This window comes from Sphaeramia orbicularis, chromosome 15 (assembly GCF_902148855.1).
Source record: "Sphaeramia orbicularis chromosome 15, fSphaOr1.1, whole genome shotgun sequence".
In the NCBI taxonomy this organism is placed as follows: Eukaryota; Metazoa; Chordata; class Actinopteri; order Kurtiformes; family Apogonidae; genus Sphaeramia; species Sphaeramia orbicularis.
In genome coordinates, this window is record NC_043971.1 from 23,730,896 (window position 1) to 23,756,532 (window position 25,637).

At 39.5% G+C, this 25,637-nt stretch overlaps 1 protein-coding gene across 2 annotated transcripts in view; it reads right to left on the reverse strand.

The window, feature by feature from the left end:
* The window catches only part of mcu (mitochondrial calcium uniporter), an 86,530-nt gene extending 63,194 nt beyond the window's left edge, over nt 1–23,336 (reverse strand). For both annotated transcript variants that reach the window (XM_030156868.1, XM_030156867.1), the window contains exon 1: nt 23,177–23,336. In XM_030156868.1, coding sequence (XP_030012728.1) covers nt 23,177–23,293 — 117 coding nt within the window. In that variant the 5' untranslated portion in view covers nt 23,294–23,336. The remainder of the gene's footprint in view (nt 1–23,176) is intronic.
* Nucleotides 23,337–25,637: the final 2,301 nt, after the last annotated feature.

A 25,637-nucleotide genomic window follows, 5' to 3' on the forward strand; every position in this document is an offset into this window, starting at 1 on the left:
TTATGAAGGTAAGTTAAAGATGTGCTTTTCCTGTCGCATGATATTACATTACACAGTAACTGTTAACCACAGAGAAATGGCACCCTACACTGACATGTTTTGTTGTTGTTGTTTTTTCATTATAAATATGGTCCTGTCACTTTTACTTCAGTAGGATTTAGTAAACAGTCATCATAAGTCTGACAAAAAGCTGCTGAACCCAACATACTCTGACAATCCCACTGTCTTAGAGATGCCAAAAGTATTTTTATATGTAAGATGTCAAGACTTAATAGAGTTTTCTGAAAAATAAGCACATAGGAAGACACATTTTAAGCCACAGCAGCTCTTCTCAAATCATTTGACAAAATAATAACTTATATTTAATATTGTATCAAAAGAAATATAAATTTGAGAGAAAGCCTCATAGGCAATTCAATAATTCAGTACTGGGATGAAAAATACCGCTGTCTGTGCAACGTAGCGTTACACATTTATTCCAAAGAGCCAACTGAATGGAAGGAAATAAAGAGTGCAGGGCGGTGCAGTAGCCTGGCAGCTTTCTATGCACAGCAGTGTTGTATCGTGCTGGAAGAGATGCCATGATGAGGTGTAACACATTACAAAAGACAACAGACAAAGAGATGGATAACCTTCGACTTGGATGGAAAACAGACATTTTCAGTGTGCAATGAGTTACCTTGGCAACAGCAATACCAAAGCTTCTGAAAAAGCTACGGAAACTTGTATATTTACTCAGTTCTCTTCTCTTTTCACCTCAAATCTACCTTGTGCAAGACACACACACATATTTTACAGCTTTAGTTTTTGGTATAGAGACTTTGACATGTCCTCCTAAAGTCTGTGTAAAATACCTGGATTTACAAGACAGCTCCATGTAATGTAACATTAAAAACACTGCCTGAGGATATTCCCCCACTCATTGCCTACTAGCCTATAAGTCACCATTCCATCCTTCACCTTCTCCACTAGTTCATGTCCATGTTGGGATTTCCCCAGGGTTCCCCTCAAGACCTGGGTCTGTAAAGGTTCTGGCAGAGAGAGTTGAAGACTCAGCTGGAGGTACATTACTGATCCGCACTAATGCTAAGCTCAGCTCTTCTGCCTCTTCCCTGCTCAACTGTTTTTCTTGAGGGAGAAAAACACAACCAGTCTGGCTATTATAGGTGTGAATTATGAGGATTTATTGGCCTCAGAATTTGATTACGATTTAACCATTAACGATTCTTTAAGCATCTGTCAAAGGATCAGATCCTCAACTTTCTATATTACTACACAAATACTTTTTCCATCAATGACGGCAAGAGGTCAGATTTACAAAGTACTTTCAAAAGACTACAGAGATTTTTCACACTTCTACTGGATGTGAGTGTCTATAAAAATGGCAAGCATTTAATCTCCATGCAGCTGCTGCACTGAGGGATATCTAAGTAACCTTTGTCTGACAACTAGATAATTGTCTTCTCCCAGTATATTACAGGGACATTTTCTGCAGATGGGATACACAGCAGGCAAATTACCACAGAGAAAACAAATATCAGTCTTAGAGAGATGTGTACCAGCTGAAGTTTTCCATATGCTCAAAGAGACTTTGTGGTCAGCTGGTCAGGACTGATGTTCCATTCTGCAACAAATCTGTTTTGTGTAGAGTGATAACACTGTCTAGCCCACCATGAGCAGTGGTGATTTCTCATAGACTGCAAGGGAAGCCCGGCTTCCCCTAAAATTAAAAAAAATTAAATGGTTAAATATGTACGGTTGTGTTGACAATTCATTGACTACAAATGTGTTAGAACATGTTCATCTCACAGGCAAGTTTGTTCAGAATCAGCTTTATCACAAATCAAAGGACTTGATGTTCACTTCTCATACATTCCTGTTGCGCTGTTTTCTCATACGATCTATGGTTAATGCATTTGCCCGTAGACGCTCGGCGTCCATGCACTTCAATGGGACTCAGTGGTACAGTTTTTTTCATTGCCTCAAAACTGCACGGTAATTGGATAAATGCCACAATGTTGCCCCGGACACTCGGCATCTCTGGGGGTGAATGGAGCTGTGGGCGGAGCTCGGCTGGGCTGGATGCCAGGATTCCACGTGCTGATTGGAGGATCAGTCGAAAGGCTGAATCCCGTTGGACAGCTATTTTGAGATATACTCCTTCACTTGACAGAGTTCAGTTTAATACCGTTGCGCATTCTGCTTGTAAAATCAAGAGAGAAACCACTACAAAATTACTTGTTCATTTCTTGCACTGTAAATAAAACACACTCATTGTACTTCCTTGTTTCAATTTAACATAATTTCAACATTTTCTTGTTTACTTGGTACAATAAGGTCACTGACCATTTTCTTAAAAAGGAACGGAGGGCCGAATTCATGCTTAAATAACTTGATTTTTTTTTTTATTTTTTTTTTTATGTAAGCCAACAATGAGTTTCCCCTCTCTGAAAGATGAGCAGCCACCACTGACCATGAGGGTCTCTGCAAAAACAATACAAACTCAGTACAGCGGCTTCATATGACCAGGTTTTTACTTGCACATTTCTCTCCTCAGCAGAGCTTTATCTGACCAAAGACACCAGAACAAAAGCACTGGCAGTGACATCACTACACCCAGAGGCTATGCAAACTTTTGCAAATATTTATCAAAACAAATGCTTCCTCTAAAAAGTGCAGATACATATTATCTGTGGAAAAACAGAAACAAAATGCATAAAGACATGAAGAATGGCTTTTTGGTAAAGGGAAAGAAAGCACTTTTTCCATCTAATATCATGGGAACTGAAAACCCCACCCTCTCTTAAATCAATGGCTCTGTTACACTCTGCTACCCTCATCAGCTGCACAACAAAACAGCTGAAACCAAAACATTCACATAATTTAATACAGCTGACACAACCTGGACATGTGACCGACTTCAAATGCCTAAAGAGTAACATAATGGAGTAGGAGTGCAATTATAGAGACACTCACATGCTTCACACCGGCTGCCAATGGGTCATGAGTTGCCGGTTGTTCACAAACAGTCAGACTCTGTGACATGTTTTTCACCTGCATCTGTGTGTCTCTCCACTCATATTTTGCATGCTGAAAACGGCAGTGATGCATGTGTTTTACATATTGTCAGCATGTAAAGTGGGAGGACAGCGATGTTAACATTAGGGAAATATACGTTCACCACTAATTGCCTAACTAATTCCAACTCACAAGGTCCAAATATGATTTAATTTATGACTGAATTCCATTAGGGATGTTTCAGTTTTTACACTGATATTGGCTTGTTTACGAAACCCATTATTATGGAAGAAAAGAAGTAAAGCTGTAAATTGTAGAATGGACCCTGTAACCTGGAGCTTTATTAAAAAAATACACATTTTTACATTAAGAATCAACCCAAAAGCAGTTACTTAATTTAACATGAAGGAAGTGTTAGTAAGTAATTTCTTTGGAGCAGAAGACATGATTAATAGGGATAAAGATCAAACTTTACTCATCTATAGTAAAAGGTAGGGATAGGAACTGATAAGAATTTAATGATTCCGATTCCATTATTTATTTTGCTAATCAATCCAATTCCTTATCGATTCTCTTATCAATTCTCATTGGGTGAGGGAGTAAAAGAGTACAAACAGGTTTGCTGCATTAACTGTCTTTTATATTTCCATCTCTGCACAGAAAATATAACATACACAGTAGGGCTGCACGATTTTGGCAAAAAAAAAAAAATCCCGATTTTTTCCTCTAAAAACTCGATTTTCGATTTTGATTTAGATTTTTGGGTAAAACTACAAAAGACAACAGAAGTCAGCATGTCGTTTTCGAGAGCAGCCCACAATGCAAGGCACTGCTCTGACCTCAAATCTGTGATGGTATCACGTGATGAACCCACAGAAGTTTATTTTTTCTTAATTAAATCTTTATTGAATGAAATAGAGTATACAAACAATGTATGCAACAAGAAAATAACATAAGTTTGCCAGGGGGAATACACTATAATACAATGTCCAAATCATAGCAAATACTTATGTTTTCTTATAGCCTTTTTGTTTCCAGATTTATCTAACAGCTTTAAATAAAGTTCAACATCTTTCAAAAAATAAATAATATTTGGTTTTGTGTTACAGAACTTACATTTGTGAATGAAAAATTTAGCAAGTAAGAGGACTAAATTAATTTTTTTTTTTTTTTTAATATATATATATATGTGTGTTGTTGTTGTTTTTTTATTTTATTTATTTATTTATTTTTTTCCTGGGTATCTGGGCCCACAGAAGTGATACCAATGTAAGTCAGTGACAGGCATCAGTCGTGCGTGCGTGCGTGCGTGGACCAGGTTAATATAAGTGATCCACATGCGGTTCTGTTTAAACTGAGGGATCCGTGCGTGGAATAGACTGACCCAGGACACGCTGGAGGGATTCTATCCTGGAGCGGGTGGATGTGTGTGGGCACAGGGCTGTCTGGGCTCCTCTGCTGAGGCTGATGACCCCGAGACCCGGACCCGGATCGGAAGAAGACAGTACGGTACGGATCCGGGACAACGGAAGATGAGTGATCCGCATGCAGTTCTATTTCAGTTGCGGGATCCGTGCGTGAAGCCACGGCTTACAGTGCTATAAGTACTGCGGGCTCATGAACACATTTAAAGTCCGGCCATTGCACGGAGTTCTGTGACAGACCGCTGTCACCGATAGGAGGAGGAGCCTACGGGAGCCCGCAAGCGCACGGCCCGCAGGCACGAGAGAGATGAAATCGATTTTACGATTTCCCTTTTTTAAAAATCGTCCTGATTAAAAAATCCGATTTCGATTTAAAATCGATTAATCGTGCAGCCCTAATACACAGTATGCACAAATAATAACAGCAGATGACGCCGGGCCCGGTTCCAGGGGGCACATGCCGGTGACAGAAGTGGCGATGAGGGGGGTCACACCATACGACCGTACAAAGTGAATGTAAAACTTAAGACGCTTTACTAATTCCTCTATGTCTCCCACTGTTATGCACCTCATTTTCCTTTTCCCTACCTTTGGAAACTTTTATTTGAGGGGGCAAGGCATTTGTTGCCTCCCCCCAAACCAGGCCCGGATGACGCCGTGGTGTTTGCTTTGCTGCGAGATTGACAAGCATCGCTAAGCAGCATATCAAACACCTGACATTCCTGCAAATGAATTGCAGATATTTCCCCCCTTGGAAGAAACAGAAGCTTTGCAAGTGTTACAAGTGGCCATAGTGTCATTTTTTCATGTGAAACATAGCCATACTTTGGAGCGTTTCTGCCTCAACACCATGTTGGCTATGTACTAAACCAAAACAATGCACCGTGCATGTGACATCATCACGCATGTGCAACAAAGGTGGAGTCAATAAGCAGAATTGTTAAGCAGGCAGGCAAACGATACCAAGGAACTGAGCTACTGGGAACCGGTTCTCAAAAAGAACCGGTTCTTGCTTCCCATCCCTAGTAAAAGGTATACACTGACTGATACACAAGGAAAGCTTATTTCAGTTTACCTTTTACAGACTGCTATGGTAACACTCTGCAGGCACATCATGTGGAATGAAAAAAAATACTTTAACCTAAACTAGTCCAGAGTCTCGTCCTATAAAATGATTTACTCATCACAAGCCCAACACAGCAGACTGTCACCATGGAAATGCATGCTCCAACAAAGATCTCTCCACCATTTCTTCCATCCTATTTTTAGATTCGTGAAGCACAAGCTTGCTGGCAAAGGATGAGTAGCACTATAGTGAGAATGGAAATGTCTAGTATCTCCACCTCTCTGTGCTGCCCGTCTTTTTCCCCTCACAGCTTCATTTCAAATCAAAGGCTTTGAAGACAAAAACTGACTTGCAATCCCCCGTCTCAAAAACAGACAAACAGGCAATATGTGTGTGATGCTGTGAGAAGTGTGTGTGTTTCAAACTGGTCCAAGGCCTGCAGCATTATGCAAATACACTGAGGTAGACAGCGAGAGGCAGGGTCACCAATAACCTTCTCTGGCAGAAGGTCGTGGGACTGCCATGTGCTTGTTTCTGGTCTGTGAATGGAACGGGGATGATAAAACTACAGACGTTTGAGGTCAACAGCTTCTTCTTCCATGTGCAAAATAAATAAATAAATAAGACAGGACATATTTCTCATTTCTCTTGCATACCTATCGCACCTGCAGTACAGTCTCAACCTGCTGAATGAGCAGCACAAAAACAAAACCCTGCACCTTATTTCTGTTAAAGTCACAGCCACAGTCTGAAAACACAGTCAAAGCTCAAGGGAAGAGTCCTCCCCAGTCATGCATATAGCGGTAATTAGCATTAGCCTACGCGAATGCCATGCTTATTAATACCACACTGCAGTTGTGCCATAAAGATGAGCGTCTACAAACAGCACGGCGTTACTCAACGACCGAGAACAACAATTAGAGCTGTCAGCTTTCATTAACAAACACACTCCCTATAGATGACCATTAACAAGACAGCAAGTCGCCATTGTTTTACCCGAACGCTGCCCTATCTGTACGCCTGCTGCTGCTATTATTGAATATACCTTCACAGATTAATGCCCAGATGCTGCTACGAGTCAAGTGTTAAATGCTCTTTTAATCCAGAGAACAAAAGAATCTCTCAAATTCTTTTGCGTGTGGCCGTCATGTCAGAGACCTCATCAACAATGGATTACAGACGCAGGGCTATTTACATAAGCAATTTACTCACTGCCCTGCTTCCCGGAGGTGCCTTTGAGCAGACAGAAGATTGTATCTCTCATATCAGCCCCTTTTAGTCCTAACTGACTTTCATAATCCACAACACAGGAAGTCAATGAACAGGATTTGAATGGACCATGATGGGCTCGCACCATATGAGCATTCGTTATTTTAACATTGGTCATAGAATAAGATCATGTCAAAACTAAATTATCTGAGCCACAGTACAGCTGGGCTTTGTAACATCTAAGATGAAAGATGCTGTATTTACTACTTTTCTGTGTCTATTATAATAAAGTAGCAACATATCCCTAGTCACATTTTGACATCGTCATAAATCACTGCTCTGGGCTCCTTTATGGCTTATGGGTTCTTTTGCATCAGTGTGTCAAAGAAAATTCACTTAACACACAGTATGTAATTTATAGGTCTCGCAAGCAAAATACTAAGGAAGCGTATGCACATTACATTTACTGACATATATTCCCATTATGCCTTTTCAATTCAATGAAACAGTTGCGTACACAAACATTAATGTTAGTAAAGATGATGCCTTTGACATTCAACCAAATGAAATGAACCGTTCTGTTTGTGTGTCAGCAGGATTTATACAAAAACTACAGCATCGATTTAAATGAAACTTGGTGGAACTGTAGGGGACATGTGTGAACCTTTAACATTATAGAGCAGCTCCATTAAAAGGGGTTGAGGCTGGAATTAATTTTTACTTTCTTAAGACTAAGGCTACATTCAGACTGCAGGCAAATGTGGCCCAAATCCATTTTTTGTCCATATGTGACCTGTATCCGATCTGTTAAAGACAGTTTGAACAGCACAAATCTGATGTTTTTTTTTCCAAATCCAACCCAGGCCACTTTCTTATGTGGTCCTAAATCTGATACGTATCTGATATTTTGCAATGTGACTTCAGTCTGAATGGCCAGGTCGCATTTATCCGACCTTTACGTCATTGAAATGTGACACAACCCCACAATTCTGCGTCCCAGGAGGAGGAGCAGTGGGAAAAACATATTTACTTCTGTAAACACAGTGCATGCCAGTGTGGTCACATATTACGTCCGGAATTCTTTTGCACATGTGGGTCACTTCAGGGTCGCATTCTGTTCATACTCAAAACTGATAGAAGTCGCATTTAATGTGTAATATGAACAAGCATACAAAGAAATCGGATGTCACCAAAAAATCAGAATTGTGCATTAAAACCTTCTGTCTGAACGTAGCCTTAGACCTAACTTAGAGATTAGAGTGATGGTAAAAATAAATAAATAAAGTGGACGACAGCTGATCTTTCTCATCATGATAACAATCAGAAGGTTAAAAAAGAAGAGTTGAAGTTACAACAGAGGAAAACACACTTATTTGTGATTTAGTAATACTGAGGAAGGAGAGGGTTAGTGGACTACATAGTAGAAGTCTCCACTCTAAGTACGGTGATATATGTTATTGTGGAAATTATTACATACAGTATGTGTGAGTACATTTTTGATTCCATCATTAGCAAAATACTCTGATAGAAGCTAAACTTGACATAAGTAAAGTCATTAGTCGCTTTTCTACTGACCCTCAAATTGCACGAATATAACTCGGAATGGAAAAAGACAATTTTGCCCAAACTCTCATTTTTCGATGACAAGTTTTCGCATTGGCAAGAGGTGGTTTTTCGGGTGTAGCGCAATTGGTATATCACGCAAAACTGCGACGGAAAGACCTTTTTCCGGAACTAGAGTCACGTGAACAAAAAAACCCAGATGTTGACACATTACAACAAGCGAAGAAGAAGAGTTTTTTTTAAAAAACATGGGGCGGTATATGTGGACACGCCAGGAAACCGAATCATTTTTTAATTTAGTAAGGGATAGAGGGGTTATATATAATATTAATGAATATATCTGTAAATCAACATGATATTTATGTATGTCCCAATGTTTATGGAATGACTTCTCATATCATCTCACAATAATATACAAACAAATCATCTCATTTGTGATTTAATGAAAAAAAACGATATTACGCACCTCTGTTTTTTCGACATTTAGTAAATATCGGTAAAGTTTTGCACAGATGTCCAATGGAAAAGCCACTATAGTAGATATTTTGTTGCATGCAGATAAACAAAATGGTTACAAGTGCATCAATTTGCTTACATGGTGAAGAAATCCTACCCAGGAATAGAATACATGCTTTATAAGAAGCAAAAACCAAACTCAGAAACACTGCAGCACAGTCAACATTAATACTGCATTAATACTAAAAAGTCTGCGACACAGTAAAAATTGGGATATTATAATTTGGCTATATTTCCCACGCCTACCAGCATTTCTGCAATACCCTTCTAACAAGATTATCTGGTCAAAACCTATAGTCCATATAGAAATACTGTCTAGAATATCATTAAATGACTGGCAGGACTGGATGAGGTTCCAAAGTGCTGAGACAGCGAAAAACAGTCTTAACCCTGCAATACCACTCTGCTGCATATTTGACCCCTCCCCTCTTCTTCTCATGGCCACGCACAGCCTCAACACGGCTCCCTGGATCGGTCATGCTTGTTTCATGTGTGTCTCCGATCATCGATCCACTTGATGTAGGGGTTAATTTAAAAGGACGAGGCTCAAAGTTCAGACCGTCCAGTCTATTTAAAACTAGATGTTAAATGTACAGAGGTGACTGGAAAACAGGAAGACTATTCTGTTCACACCCACAGATCAGAAAAATAGCATATCCTGACCTATAAAGGATGCAAAACTGGTCTGCACTGTCCAGTTTATTATTACAGTTAATACAATGGGACTTGAGGGCCTAGAGTTCATTGAGGTGTGCATCTTTGTTTCTTTTATCCATGGTGAATTCCCTGTGTGTTTGTGTCTACCATGGCACTGCTTCAAATCTAGGTAATTACATTGCAAACAAACTGGGCGCCGGGCCGAACAGAGAGTCTTGCTTTCTGGGGCTCATTGACTCCCTGGATGTGCTTTGAGTCTGATCAATCTCAGTTAAGGCTCAGTTCTCAGTTCTTCTTCTGGTTGTGTAATTACGTTGTCACAAACATCACTCAGAAAAAAAGACAGCTCTTATCAGACACAGAGCAGGCCGTTATTGGAAAACTGAAGAGGGGACAAAAATCAAAAACTGGGAGGTGCAAGCAAAGCCCATCTCACATGAATGCACTTCACTATTTGTGACCAATGGAGTTTTTTTTTTTGTCATGACCTTTCAGATTGCATGTAGTCTCAGTCAAGCAGTCTCTTATGTCTGTGTGTCCTCTGTAATACAACTTCTTTTATTATTGAAGATCCACCTCTACCTAGGAAACAGATCATTAATTCAAGGGGGCAACATGTAGTTTTGATATTCCAAATTCTCAACAGCAAAAGGAAACTGAGTAACAGAACACACTTAAGACTAGAACTGGGTATCATGGCCAATTTCCTTAATCAATTCAATTTCGATTCATAAGGTTCTGAATTGACTGATCACGATTCGATCTGATCCAATCTGATATTGATTCGAGTCAGTATTAATTGATTGCTTCAGATTCATTTAGTGATACCAAAGTACAATTTTGAGCTGTAACCTGAATATTTGACTACCACAGCTATGCCACACATCAATACTGGTATAAATAATGACAATACAAAGGAAATGAATATGAAATTTTAGCAGTAAATACCTGAATCTGCTCTTAAATAATGAACGGGACAGAAACATTCCCATGTTTCTACTGTGGCTCAGAATGGACTTCTTCATCATCTTTATTCTGTTTTATGGCTGGTGACTTCTAGCATAAAGGCGCATTACTGTCACGTATGGCTGAGTATGGATCCAAGTTAATATTCCTAGAACGACTGACTTCCACGACCTGCCTCGGAAAGCCTCCGCCGACCAGATGGTCTGGGCGGCCAGTTGCTCCGCACTGTGGGTTCATGTTTGAGGCCGGGAGGACCTTCCGCAGAGGTGTTTTCCCCATCCTTCCTCATCCACTATTACTCACCGACACAAAATTTTAATAAAATAGATCCAAAATCTATCAAATCGATCTTTTTTACCCAGCTCTACTTAAGGCTACCAAAACCACCAATGAATTAAGGCTATGTAGCCACAGACTTTATCACTCACTGAGTAAAATGTGTGTCATTGTTTAGACATATCTGTATTATCGTCATAAAGTTTTCTTATTGAAACTAAAACTCATAGCTAGTTATTGTGACAGTCGATCAAAATAACACTGTCTTATCATCTTCATGTGCTGCATCAGCTGATAGTTTACATTATAGCTCTGTTATCTTAGCTCTGTTTTTAGACAGAAAACAGCCACAGTAAAACTACAAATCACCTCTGCTTTCTGTGAGGTTTGTGTTGTCAGTAGCTGCAATAAAGATCTGTCTGGAATTGTCCAAGCAAGGTCAGAATTGTCACAGTTTAGTCTGAACCATCAATCAACATACAGTGAAAAGATGTTAGCATCACATAATGACTTTATACCTTCATAAGCCTCATAATCAAATGAAATGATGAGATTTAAGCATCAAATTCCATTCTGTTCATTTAGGGCTTTAGTCAAAACAACAGTGCTTTTAGCTTTTATCACTTTCTTTGACTCCAGAAGTCTTAGTGGTTTTCATCCCATTTCATTACTTTCTGATGCACTGATCAAAGGCCCTGTTGCATGAGTTTTCCTGGCCATAGGAGACCAGCAGAGTGACTCACTACTCTCTGTAGTGGTCACATAAATCTGTCCGTCCATCAGAGTAAACAGGTTTAGTTCATATCTCTACAATCCAATACAGTGGTATCTCCAGCATAACTTCAGGAAACTTTATTTTGAAAACTCTGGTGAAATGTTTAGGTCTACTAGGTATATTTCAATAATTTAATGTAGAAAGAGTACAACCCCTTCAACCCCACCTTGGCTTTTTTTTTTTTATAAAACTCTGATGATTAAGCCTCTGTCACCTCACAAAATCCTTAAAGCTTCCCTTCAGAGTATCCTATTAGCATATTCATTATTAGTTGCAGGCTAAATGTGTTAAATGCTATCAAAACAAAAGTACATTTCTATCAGTAGGAATCCTCTTGTGAGTAACAAGATAAAACAAAACAGGGCCCAGAGGTAAAAATATTAATAGCACAACAGTATTGGAGGTACGAGAAACATACACAATGTGTGATAAGAGTGTTCAACATTTAGATAACACTAAGAATTGCAATGAATGATTATTAAAGAATGTATAGGCCTATTAGCTCTACAGGTCAGGGTCTTTCAGGTACACTGCTTACATCACATTTTACACACAATACTTGCACTTGTAACACGCCATCTGTTCTGAATCCATAAATAAAAATCCAAAATAGCTGAAGTTCTTGGCTTTCACTTCTTCATCGGATAGGTCAAATGTCCCTTTCTGAATGTGAATGCATTGCCAGGGATTTTTTCTGCATACAGAATTATGGGCTGGCTGCCTCCAGCTCTTGACAAAACCCTATTTTCTCACAACCACTGCTGAGAATGTCTGTCATTTGTGTTGTGTGGGTGCTGTTTTTTATCAAGTAGAAATATTACTTCACTGGTGCAGAAAGGAGGCTATCAAACTTTCTTGTAGAGGGAAAAGGGTTCACCACACTGATCCATTTGTTCCCATAAGACCTCCTACAAATGCTACTGTGTGTCTACACAGTAGGCATATACATTGATAAAAACACAAGACAATTATATATTTCCTGATTGCATAATTCAAAAAGTGTTCATTTGATAAAGAAAAAGGGGAAACTAGTAGCCACACTGTTTAATCTGGTATTTTGTCTTCAACTTCAATCAGATAATTATTAGAACTCATATAATATGCATAAGAGATCATGATGAGACCAATTAAAACTTCAATTTGAGCCAAGAGAAGTCAATAATGCATGCAAATAAAATATTTTTTCTTATCCATTGCAGAGATCAATGTATAGTGGATTTTTAAAGGTCAACAGTTTGGAGGAAAAATAGCATAGCTGATTAATCGGCTGTATCATTCCCATCTCTACCACTAAAACTGTTGATACTGAAAAGACATGATTGGCTAAAACTGACTATATTTTACTTCAGAAATAAGACAAACTGAATCTACTACTATTTTCAGTGGCACAATCACATTATCAGTGGCAACCTCTGCCTATAGTTTCTAATTGGTCTAACGCAATCTATTACGTATAAAATATTTGTTTGCGATGTGTTTATCATGCATATTCATATGACACTGACAACAAATGCAATTTATCAGTCTGCAATACTCCGTAGGTGTCTTTAAAGGGAAGAAATGATTCATATTTTTTTTTATTAAAAGTCAAATCTACACAGGATAATTTCAGACTTGCTTTGATGATGAGAAAATGATGACATGCTCACTTTGACATATATTTCCTTTTAGGAGAATGTCATGTCGATAGGCTTTTTCATTTATGTGGTAGAAAGAGTAGAATTACAGTATATGGATGCAACTTTAAAGAAGCCTCATTGTGGCAGCTGTGACTAATGTATGCCAACCACCCAGGGTAAAGAGAAACAATGTGAGTCGATGCTTAAAGAAACAACAAACAGCGTCCTGCTTGGCACAGTGCCTTACTAAGCCACCATGGAGAGATAATTCCACTCAAGTCGACACACACTCCCACAATGACCTCGACACAAGGATGATGTCAGAGCTCTCCACAGATCCTGTTAACCATGACCAGTCAAACCCTCATTTCCCTGGTAACCTTACACCAAACACCAGCAAGTTGTAGCACACACTTACAACTGGGTGCTTCTATGAAACTGGGTACATTTTGGTACCTGGCACTTTGCCAGCTTTTTAGACCCAATAATAAAACAGAAACTTAGACATATTTCCCCCCAGGATGTACCTAATGATGACCTCAGATAAATGCAAAAAAATATTCTCTTGCTCAGAGCCATCCCAAAATTAATGAATTTTTAATCAAATATTGGGGCCAAAAATAGGACCAAAATTGGAACATGAAAAAAAACCTAGGTGTCAGTGGATTTTACCTGGACCACATGGCTTGAAATGGTCTTATATAGCACCATAAATAAAGACACTGTGTTAAATGTGTCGATCCTAGTGGTTTTTCTAATCCAGAGATGCAAGTTTTTCATGAATCGGCAGTCTCATTCGAGGTTTTGTATGTAACCCATCGTGTCCATTTGCAATACATGAGAACCTGCCCATTTAAACACATATAAATCATGAATGATGTTGCAACAGTGGTCATTTTTGTGAAACAGTCTGCCTTGTATAATTAGTTCGATTCCAAAAATGTACCTATGAGAGAATAAAAAGATATTTTTAAAAAATTGTAGCGTGTAATTTTTGTGTCCTTTTTACTGTGTTACATGCAGATTTTTGTATTAAAATAATATAAAAATAATATAAAAATGAGTTTTATCTGAAAAATTGTTTCTCTTTTATCTCAGTAAATACTTATTTTTTAAAAAGACCCAAAGTGCTTCCAAACTTGCTTCATAACATTATTCTACATCTGGTTTGAATTTTTAGCCTCTCTGTCCTGTTGTTACGGACCAGTTTCATAGAAGCACCCAACTCTGAAATGCATGCACATTTCTAACCAGCGGAGCAGCCCCATCCATCCATCTGCATCAGAATTCAACCAGTTTAATCAGAAGTCACGCTGGCTTGTATTGTCAAATCACCAGGGAAAAAAGGTGTAACACACTTGAAAATGTCAAGCCCTTCTGCCATTAACCCTGTGCATCGATCAAGATGGAACAAAAGGAATACTTATGAGCATACAAGTGAGCGCTATTAGTGTTGTTTAGATTGCAGGGGTCCCTCTTACACAGTCAACACTGGTAATTTGTATGCTGTTTTTGCCTTTTAGGGCTTCTCTTCAACATCTGAAAAAGTGTTGCAAGCCAGTCTGTTTAAATTTTAACCTAATAAAGTAGAAATAGGCCATAATGTATCACATGTTCCTCAAAAGTGACTTGGAGACATGCATTAGTAATTCAGTCTTTTTTCTTTTTTTTTTATTAATATTTTCATTTAATGGGGACATTAAGATAGAAACATAGGTGTGTGGTTACAAACCCTACTTTTTTTAAATAGAACTATTAATAACACAGAACATTATCTATACCAAGAGCAGGATTTTAAGCAAATAAGTAAATATGATGTGCTCAAAGACAAAATAAAACATGTAAATGTCCAAATAATTACAAATAATCCCATAGAAACAGACAGAAACATAACAGTTAAATAAATGGCCTTGAGAGAGAATCAATGTCTTGGTAAGTAAACAAATAAACAAATAAATAAATGCAGAGTCATACTCAAAATTTGCTTTCAGGGATCTTCAAAACCTCTTTTTCAGTAACAACCTGTACCTCATAGACCTAATTTAAACATACAGTGTTTGTGCTCATTAAATTTCAGTATGTGCTGAGTGAAGTCAGTGGCAGCAGTGCTACTGTGCAAAAAAAAAAAAAAAAAAAAAGTAGTTTAACACTTGACTGAGCATTTTTCACTTGTGCAGTGATCTGCTAATTTTGCTGGGAACAGGGTGCCAGCCTTCTGCGTAAAACTCCAATTTTGAAGCAAATGGTGTTCGGTAGTTAGATGTATGCAATAATCCTTACAGTTGTGCTGGCAGTGAGATGGGAGAACAGTAATGAGAAGCAGCCCTACTCACCCAGTTTCCCCTCAGTGAGAAAGGTGAGCCTGAGGCCGAGGGAATCCTCACATCACACAAACCCAGCGTTCCAGCCATTACTCCATCACTAAAACAGGATTCGTTCATACATAATCGGTACCTGCTCCAATTAAGAGCTGCTTAACAGTTTAGTTTTAAGCCAATTGCAGCTCTTGTGCCAGCTGTCGCACAATGCCTGATTTCCTTTTTCTGTACTGCCCATCTATTACTGAATTACTGCTTTTACTGCACAAGTGGAAATAATGGTGCTGTCGTTTTCCATATGCCATATTGTTTTTTTCCCCTCTTTTTGTTTATTTTGTCACTTCACTGAAGAGACAGATGATTAGCATGGAGGAACACAGAACAGAATGGTTCAACACACAATAATCTGACTACTGTTTTCGTTTTAATTAAGACGATAACTTAACTTAAGATCACATTCTGCACTCACTGACTGACTGTGTATGCTCAAGGGTCTCCACATGGCAGAGCTTTGTGTACAGATAAAACAACATTCACAAGATGAAAGTGATGGGACTACCCAAAAGCAATGTCCATCAACGCAGCCACTTCTCCTACACTGCTGCTGCTCGTATTAATTCGCAATGAACTTCCACTAACAAGGGCATAAACAATCAATAATTCCTGAAGGAGAGGTCAGCCCCACCTCCTTGCTCTCTAATTGGCTCCACATTGGAGATTTGTGTTATTTCAGAGGACAAAGTTCAATCAGACTGAAGTCTGCACAACGTGAATGAAGTGAAATCGATTCGAAACAAGGAAGAAATGCATCTCTTCCATTGTATCACTGATGTAAATGGAGAGTGAAGCAGCACTAGTGGACGCCACAAGGAATTCTAAAACAAGTTAAAAAAAAAAAAAAAGTACAAATGAAAGCAGCACTATAGCACATTCACACACTTTCCATTTGTAATGAAATAGGTCTAGAAAACATATTTTACAGCACTGCCATCACAATGTCCACATGCACACACTGGTAAAATCACAGGGTCACTGACTGAAAATGAGTGAGAAAGACACAGAAAAAGAAGATTTGGTTACAAAATGAAAAGCTCTAGACTATCTGTTTTACTGTATTAAAAACAAACGTACTTTGTCAATAGTGACTTCATGGTGAATAACCCCTCCTCCCTCCCAATTTTCCTCCAAAATTATTCCAAAAGAGCAGCAAACAGTGCTCAAATACTTGCTTCACTGAAACCAGTTGTGTTTAACATTAAAAGTTTAAAAAAGGATCATAATAAAAGTAAAAACTTATTTTTCAGCTTTATGGGTAATATTTCTATTTCTGTGTCAGATGCACTAAACCACAAAAAGTCATTGTAGTGTGATTAATTCTGTCCAAGCTGAGCTACTCAAATTGTCTGATGAAAATTCCTGCATTTTTTTATCTATCCATATCTGAACAAAAATAACATTTCGATGGCAGCTTTTTCCAATGTGTGGCCCTATTTTAAAGCCTTTTAATGTCCTCTAGACTGCAGGTATAAACTTTTAATGCAATTTTTAAGATGTTATATAAATCTACACGAAAAACACAATATAGCCTAAAAATAATGAAAATGTTGTTTAACCCAAAAAACAACACGAAGTAGTCAGAATCCAAAGGTAGATCAAAAACAGAATTATGTTAAACTCTTTAGAGATTGCAGCTATTTAGTAATATATTTACTGTAATGCTGCAATAGAGTTGTGCATGTAAACAGCTGATGGCACAGTGTGAAGAAGACAAACTAGTCCAGACTTGCACAAAATGACAACACAACACGTCAGTCTAGCAGTGCTTTCACATAACTGTCTAACACTCTTTGACATATTTGAGCCCAGCTGACCTTCAGTCTAATTTACAATGTTCATTTGGACCCTGGATTTGTTTTGCTGTCATAAACAATGAGCCCGGTCCCGTACCTGATTGCACGAGAGCCTGTGCTGCTGATGACCTTCAGGTTCTAGCAGCGCTCTCACCTGCCCTACTGGCAGAGGACGCCACCAGCCAGACGTCCCAGAGATGAGAGGGGGGTAACCAAGCGTTGCTTCCATCCATCATCACATTACACACATTGGCCTAGTTTAATGTCCTTTTCAGACTTGACTGGAGACACGCTGGGCCACACGGAAACATGTGAAGCAGCTAATTACTCTACGACAACAGCAGAGGATCACCAGTCATTTAATACATCAAGGGTGAAATCCCATCCAGAGTACTAATGAGAAGTTTGTCCTTCACAATTGTCTCATCCATTACAACGGTGCTGCGTCTCCATAATAAACAGCAGATTACAGAAGTGTGTGGCCATAATGTAAATCATAAGGAGCTGAAGAAGTAGAATAATCACTCCACATACAAGGAGACAGATGGGGGCTGCAGCCTCTAGACTTGATAAAAACAGAACATAGTCCAGCAAGACTCCAGTTCTGCACCTATTCACCTTCCAGGACAGTTCACTTGACCACAGGGCAAACAGCTGGTGAGTGTGAGAAAAGGTTACAATACTTAGCAGGTGCTGTAATGCAATGGACTCACAGGGACTTTACAGGAAGAAAGCACAGGGGAAACAGGACACACATTAGCATATGTTTAGAGATACAGTGAAGCCTAAGGGGGAGTAGGGTTTATCTCCTTGGTCATGAATTCTCCAAAAAAAAAAGGCCTGGTTTAGAAAAATGATGCAGTCGTATCATGTCAAATTCACAGCTGTTCATGTGGCATGTGTAAAAATACCTGCATTAGAAGCTGCTGTGCCCGCAGCTGCAGCGCTACTTAAGACAATAAAGACAAAGACAGGAGATGTTCTAATGTGATTATCACTATAAAGCATACGACAAATGAAGCATAATGACCCACTCCTAGAAAACCTTTAAGAGCGTTAGCACTTACAGCATTGTATTTGTTGTGTTTGTTTCACCAAAAGCACTGCACTGAAGTCTGGTTGAGCCGAAGTCACAGACATTCAGCCTAATTGTATTGTAAATGTACACACTGAGAATGACTGTGGGATGGGCCTAAATAGCATTGTGCTGAAGCCATACAGATCCTGAACAACAGCAGACATTGGATATTATGCAAGTCAGGTTGAGTGCCCCCTGCATTGGAAGTAATTCTTTAGAAGCTGAAGTAACTGGAACCATCTCTGTTTCATTTGAGATGCCAACAAGCATTTTTCTTTAGAAAGCGGGACAATGCGTGGTGTAAAAATGAGACATAACCGAACTGCTCTGCCTGAAAGAAGGCAAATAAACCTGCTAAACAAGTACTGATGCAGTCAGAGGCCAAGTACTAGAAACTCAAACTGTTAAAAAAAATAAGACAGACAGACTATACATAAAATTACATTTCTGTTAGTTTCAGATTATTTTATAAAGGTGAATAAAGACAGTTATCAAGATTATGCAAAATAACTGTACTAAGGTGATTATGTAATAACTGTGAATGACCAACTGAGTAGCAGGTTCAACCAGTTTAAAGACATACATTTCTAAGCATTCTTTGTGCTTTGTGTTTGACATGCTGACAATGGTGACAAATGTGAGTCAGTCACAGCTGTATGTTATATGCTATGAGTACTGTAGATATACAAGTGATATCTATGCAGGCTGGCATTACAACTTGACAAACAACAAGATAACAGTGTGGTAAACAGCTGGGAACGTGTGGAAAGATATAATATTTACATGTATTGATTTATGTCCAAGCCAAGTCATTCCATCATAGTACTCAAAAAGAATCTAGCATCAACTAGGACAGACTGTTTCTTGTGAAGAATAAAAACTCACACCTGTTGTTGAACATTTATGTAAATGTAAAACTTGTTTTTTGGAATTAGGAACCACAGGAACACTGAATTGCACAACATCAGACTGCGAGGGTTAATATTCAGTGTAGTCTATACTAATATTACCTGACAAGAGCTTTTGTTTGCCCTAATAACCATATGATAAACATGTTTACTTTAAGGCTCCACTCACCTTTTACCCCAATTTCCTGCCTAAAAAGGACAGCAAACAGCTACATCACAGGCAAAAGCTCCTTTAGCAACACAACAAAGGATATAATGGGATGACAACATAGCCCTAGTGAAAACACACATGGTTCATAGCTTGTGACAAATTCTAGATCTTACTTTGCACCGATGACCTCCAAAAAGGACAAACACATTTGTGAAAATGCAGTCATTTGGTATATAGAGTTAGGCCTGCCAAAGAAAGGGTGCTGCTGAGGCACAGTGAACTAACAAGGCTGCCAGGCAATACAAGATTTGTCGTCTCTTCTCTCTTTCCTGTCCATTGCTCTGCAGCCCACTATCGAAAACTAATTCAAACACTGAAAAGTGGGCAGCCTGGAGTGGACTGAACTCCTCAGATGTTCAAGTGCTCAGTTGGAAATAATATACTATGTAGTTGTACTGCATTATTTTCTTTCTAACAGCTTAGAAACGCTTTATGTTGTAAAATATTCAATTGCTTATTATATTGTTTTGCTTATTTTGTCAGCTTCCCCTTCCATTTACATTGCCTCTTCATGACTTTTATTTTCCATTTTGTGATGGTCTTATTTACATACCAGATGCTAATGAATGTAACTTAACAGCAGTGATGCAGATTATTACTAGAAACAGGAAAACGGCATAACATACGGAGTGTATGCAACATCTGGATCACTCATCAGTCATGTTTGTAACTACACCTTTGACAATCTGAAATACTATCATATCATCCCCCCCCAGAGTCCAGCCAGAGTGTATGAAAGCCCTCAGGAAATCTTCAATCAATTTTCCCACTCACTACAGAAAACCCTTGATGCCATTAAAATAGCATCTGTGTACAGTAACCCAGTATCAGTGAAAATGAATCACAACAGCTGTACAGAAAAAAGATTATGAAGATTAATGTCAATAAGTGTTACCAGACATGAGAGTAGACGCAATCATCAGATTTGGCCTAAAGACAGAAATGCCATCAGTTACAATCTTTTCCAAGCAGGAGAGTGATACACCTGTCAATCATCACACTCTGAACCCAACAAAGAAAAGTTTAATGAGCATAATCTCCATAAATGACAACTAATGTGACATTCAACTCACTATTTGATGTCAAAATGTTTTTGCCTTCATACAATAGTTCAACTCCCAGCCACACAAGTTAATGGAAGATTATACATAACATCTATAACCAGTTTAAAGGACAGAATAATAGTAATTAAACTGCTTCTGTGGACAGGTTTATCAATCATTCAACCATCTTATCACCTTCCTAGCAGACAACAGCCACAAGCTGGCAGTCACTCTCTTATCTCACTAATCCAGAACTCTTGAGCAGTGAGTCTGTGAAAGCAGCAGGGATAAATTAGTTTACTCCTACACTGATTGGATTAAAAGGCAGGAGAGGGGTTAGACCCCCTGGCCCAACTACACCACAGTCACCAAGTGCTCAGCTTTAATGAAGATGTCGGTTTAAAAGGAAACAAAGAATTCAAGGGTCATTATGTGACCTCAGTTGGTGGGACACTCCCAGATTCACCTTGTATTTTAGATGCATTACATGCAAATGCACGTATTTGTGATTTACAGTGTTTTTTATGGGACAGTTTATTCACAATGATTCAACTCCCCTGCCACACTTCAGGACAGCAGTATTTTATATGACAGCTGACTCAATAGTACTCCACTGTGGGTTAAATGTGAGCCTCTGGAACACACAGTTTGCTTTGCATCACTGGGTTCATGAACGCATCACAGATGGGGTACAAATCAAAATATTTAGCCTATTCATTTCTCCAAATTTAGCTCTAAACAGAATATTTCTGTCTTCTAAAGAACATATTCCATAAAACAGACATGCTTAATGGCAAGTCATAAGCATGTGTCCCACTGCAGCTTTATAGAGACAACTCTAGAAACAGAGTGCCCACACCGCAGTGAACGACTCACAAATGAATACAGAAGCTTGGCTGTCACACAGTGACAGGCCTACGATAGGAGCTGCAGCAGCTACGCTTCAATGGATAAAGACACAATATGACAGGCAAACAAAACTACAACCTGAGCTGACTGAAATAAAATGAAAACCTATTAGAGCCCACTCTGCTGAGAAACAGTGAAATGCAAGTCAACCTGTTAAATCACTTAAAGTTTGAATAGACCTACACTTATTTTAGAAGAAGGGTGAATATTTCCTCTCCACGGGGGTAAATGTGCTCTAATGTAATAGCTCACAGTGGGTGACAGCAGCAGAGGCTGATGTGGAACCAGTGTTTCCTATTCTGACAGCTGCTTAGCCTCCAGACCGGCCTGTCTGACATGAAGGTGAGCCTCATTTAACTCACAAAGCCTCTGCCCAGTGTGTGTTACTACAACAGAAAAGGGAAAAAAAATCAAAACAAAAGAAAGAAGATCATTATCACAGAGTATATGAAAAAGAAAAAAGGGGTGGGTTGTGCGGTAAAAAAGAAAAAAGGGCTGGGTTGTGCGGTAAAAAAAAAAAATACAGTCACAAAAGCCATAGCTACTTAGAAGGTAGTGCCCTGAGCTGCAATGACTTCCTCATTCTTTGGCATTCAACTCCATCCTGTGCTTCACCTCTCTCTCTCTCTCTCTCACTTCAGTCTGCTGCTGGAAAGGCTCAGAGTTTGAGCGAGGCGGCAGGTCTCAACGGCAGGAACAAGATGTGCAACTACTATACTGTAGTAACACTTTTGTAATCGCCCTCCTGCTACTGCAAGCATGAGGCTGCATCTATTGCTACAGTGTCTCTGTAAAGGACCTGCATCAGCTTCCAGGAAAACCCAGGATCTCCCAACTGAATCGGGAAACACCCACAGGGAGGGGAGAAACAGCAGGCTGGCTGGAGAGTCTGACATCATTCAAGTGTGTGGGCTTCCATGTTTCTGTGAAGTCTCATGTGTGTGTGTGTGCATGAATAAACAGAGAGCACAGCTACCTCTCTCTCTTCACACACACACACACACACATACACATAACTGTAGTTTTCCTCTAGAGCTTTGGGCAGACATTCATTATTCTGAGTTTCTGCTGCACCACCACACGCAGACTCTGCATTTCACACACCATAGAGGAGCGCAGAGATGAGGGGGGGAAGCATCGGTCATGGACTGTCAACTAGGAACTACAACCTGCAGACAACCACCAGCTACAGGCTACATCATTACTGCAGTAACACTGAATTAAGACACCCATACTACTCAATGCAATCCCAACATCTGCTGCGGATCCTGAAATAATCCATCACCTTCAAATGGATCGGGCTCAAGCAATTAGAGAAGCAGCAGCAGCAAAGTTGAAGGACGCAGCAAGAAGAGGAAAAGATTAGAAATAGGCTAAGGCATTGTGTGAATGAAGGCTAGTTACAGTAAACGACGGGGCAGCGCCAGTGGGGTGAACATGGGCGCTCCAAAAAAAAAAACAAAAAAAAAAAAAACAACTGCATAGCTAAAGCCAAATCTTTAAAATACCCCAACAAGAGCCCAGATCAGGGAACATATAATGACTCATCCCGTGCCTCACCCCTCCGTTCAGCACAATGTGAGCAAAAGGCATGAACGGAAAAATCTTGAGGCTAGTTAGCTCTACTTCCTTAGCCAGCACCAGCACCAGCCGCCACAGCAGCCGCTTTCTCTCTCCCTCTCCACCTTCCCCTCTCTCTCTCTCGTCCAGCCCGGACCGACACCTCTCTCCCCCCCCATCCGGTACACGCACAGCCGTCCTGGGACTCACCGGTCTTATGTGCTGATGGTGTCGCTGTGAAGAGACAACAAGTGCGGGGAGGCTGCCGGCCACCGCTCCGCTGCTCCGGGACAACAGGAGTACTGATCTGCACACTTTCGCAGCCATCTCTGTAGTGGAACCTCGCCGGGAAGGAGACTGCTGCGGGCGGACCGAGACGCACCGAAGGGAAGAGGGAGGGTGGTGGGCGGGGTGCGGGGATGGACTACGGTTTCATACACATGCCCAGTGTTGCGCCAGTATGCATAGAGGAAACACGGGCTAGCCAGTTTGCGGGCTAATCTAAAGGAGATGAATGGACTGCACTGAACACATCACTATATAAAAATCTGATTAATATTAATGGGAGCAACAAAATATGAGTATCATAACACAGTAACTCTCAGAATTCCATTGCTCTTACTTATAGAATGAAAGTACCAGAACATGGTCTATATATCAGGGGTGCCAAACATGCGGCTCGCGGGCCAAAACCTGCCCACCATAGGGTCCAATCCGGCCCACAGGAGCAAAAATCAGCCATTCCTAAATCATTCAGATTCACAATACTTTAGGGCACAGGTGTGAAACATGCGGCCCGGGGGCCAAAACCGGCGTTTTGTCGAGTTGAGCTGCTCCGTCGAAGTAAGCTACCAGTAGCTTATATCGACAGCGACGTCCATCGATTGACGCTACCCCGTCAAAACATGCTACCTTACGTTTCGACACGCCTATTTGAAAATGAAATAATGCTTCGACTGTAGAAAAACACCATTATTTACTTATTCATCTGAATATGGGTAGAGGAAGCTCATTTCGACAGGCTTATAACTTCTATCAAATAAAGCTCCCACTACAGGTAACATATTTATACAGGCTTATAACTTCTATGAAATAAAACTCCTACTATAGAAACACCATAATTTGCGTTATTATCATCTCACTTCAATATTCTACATCTATCCTTTGTGCACATGTAATTGCTTACAGGAATTGTTAACATAGATTTAGTCAGTTAAATGGTAGGCTACCATTATTGGCGTCTGTTGAACTAACTTAAACAATAACCTAAATGCCATTAACACCCACCTGACCCACGTACTTAACGCTATATCATACAATAAGAACTTCCTTACGCTATTATCATCTAACGTCAATATTCTATGTCTATCTTTCGTGCACATAATTACTTCCATGCTTACTACTCAAAAGGCACAATAAAAGAAGTATACGTACAAAATATGACTCACTTCTGCTGGGGTAGCACAAATTGATGGGCATTTAAACTGTGAAAACTCTTAGGGGCATGCACATGCTCAGTAGCGCTAGGTAGCTCAACTCGACAGGTAGGGTGGCTCGACAGGACACCGGCCCCCCAAAGGCCCGCGGGATGAATTTGCACAGTGCAAGTTAGGGCATCAAACTCAAAAATAATATCATAATAACCTATAGATAATGACAACACCATTTTTTTTTTCTTTGATTCTAGTTTTTGTCATTTCGTTAGTTTTTGTTAATGATAATGACCTTGGAATGTATCCATGGACGGTACGGACTTGAGTACACTGTGTGAAAACACCCTAAAGCAGGGGAGTCAAACTCATTTTCTTCCAGGGGCCACATTCAGCCCAATTTAATCTGAAGTGGGCCGGACCAGTAAAAAAATTACATGGTAGGCAATAAATGACAACTCCAAATTGTTTGCATATGTATCAACGGTAAGTTGAAGCATAATATTGATTAAATTGTATTTATATTTCTTACCAAATTTCTTTTTTTTTCAGGTTATTCACATTCTTTTTGTTTGGATAGTTTGTAAATGTAAATATTGGAATAACTGAATGTTATTTTTTGCACTAAAACAATTTGGAGTTGTCATTTATTGCCTACCATGCAATTTTTTTACTGGTCCGGCTCACTTCAGATTAAACTGGGCTGAATGTGGCCCCCGGAAGAAAATGAGTTTGACTCCCCTGCTTTAGGGCGTTTTCACACAGTGTACTCAAGTCCGTACCGTCCATGGATACGTTCCAAGGTCATTATCGTTAACAAAAACTAACGAAATGACGAAAACTAGAATTGTAAAAACATTTTTGTTAACTGAAATAAATAAAAACTATAATTAAAAGAAAAAAGGATAACTAACTGAAACTGTATTGTGTGTTTACAAAACTAACTAAAATGTATAAAAATTCTGGATAAAATTCCCTTTGTTTTCATCTTTGTCAATGTCGGATTGATATGAAATCGATTTATTTCCCTCAAGCAATTTTAGCTGCTGGCACCATATGATATTTAACAGTCCGTCACTTCTTGTCACTTGTCGTTTAGGCGTCTTCTCGTCCCTACTCTATGTGGAAACATGGAGACTAAAGTTGGGAGAAAGCAGCAGAGTCCTGTCTTGGATTTATTTGAATTCGACGGTGAAGAAGATAAAAGATATAAAGAAACTAAAACTAAACTAAAACTAAGC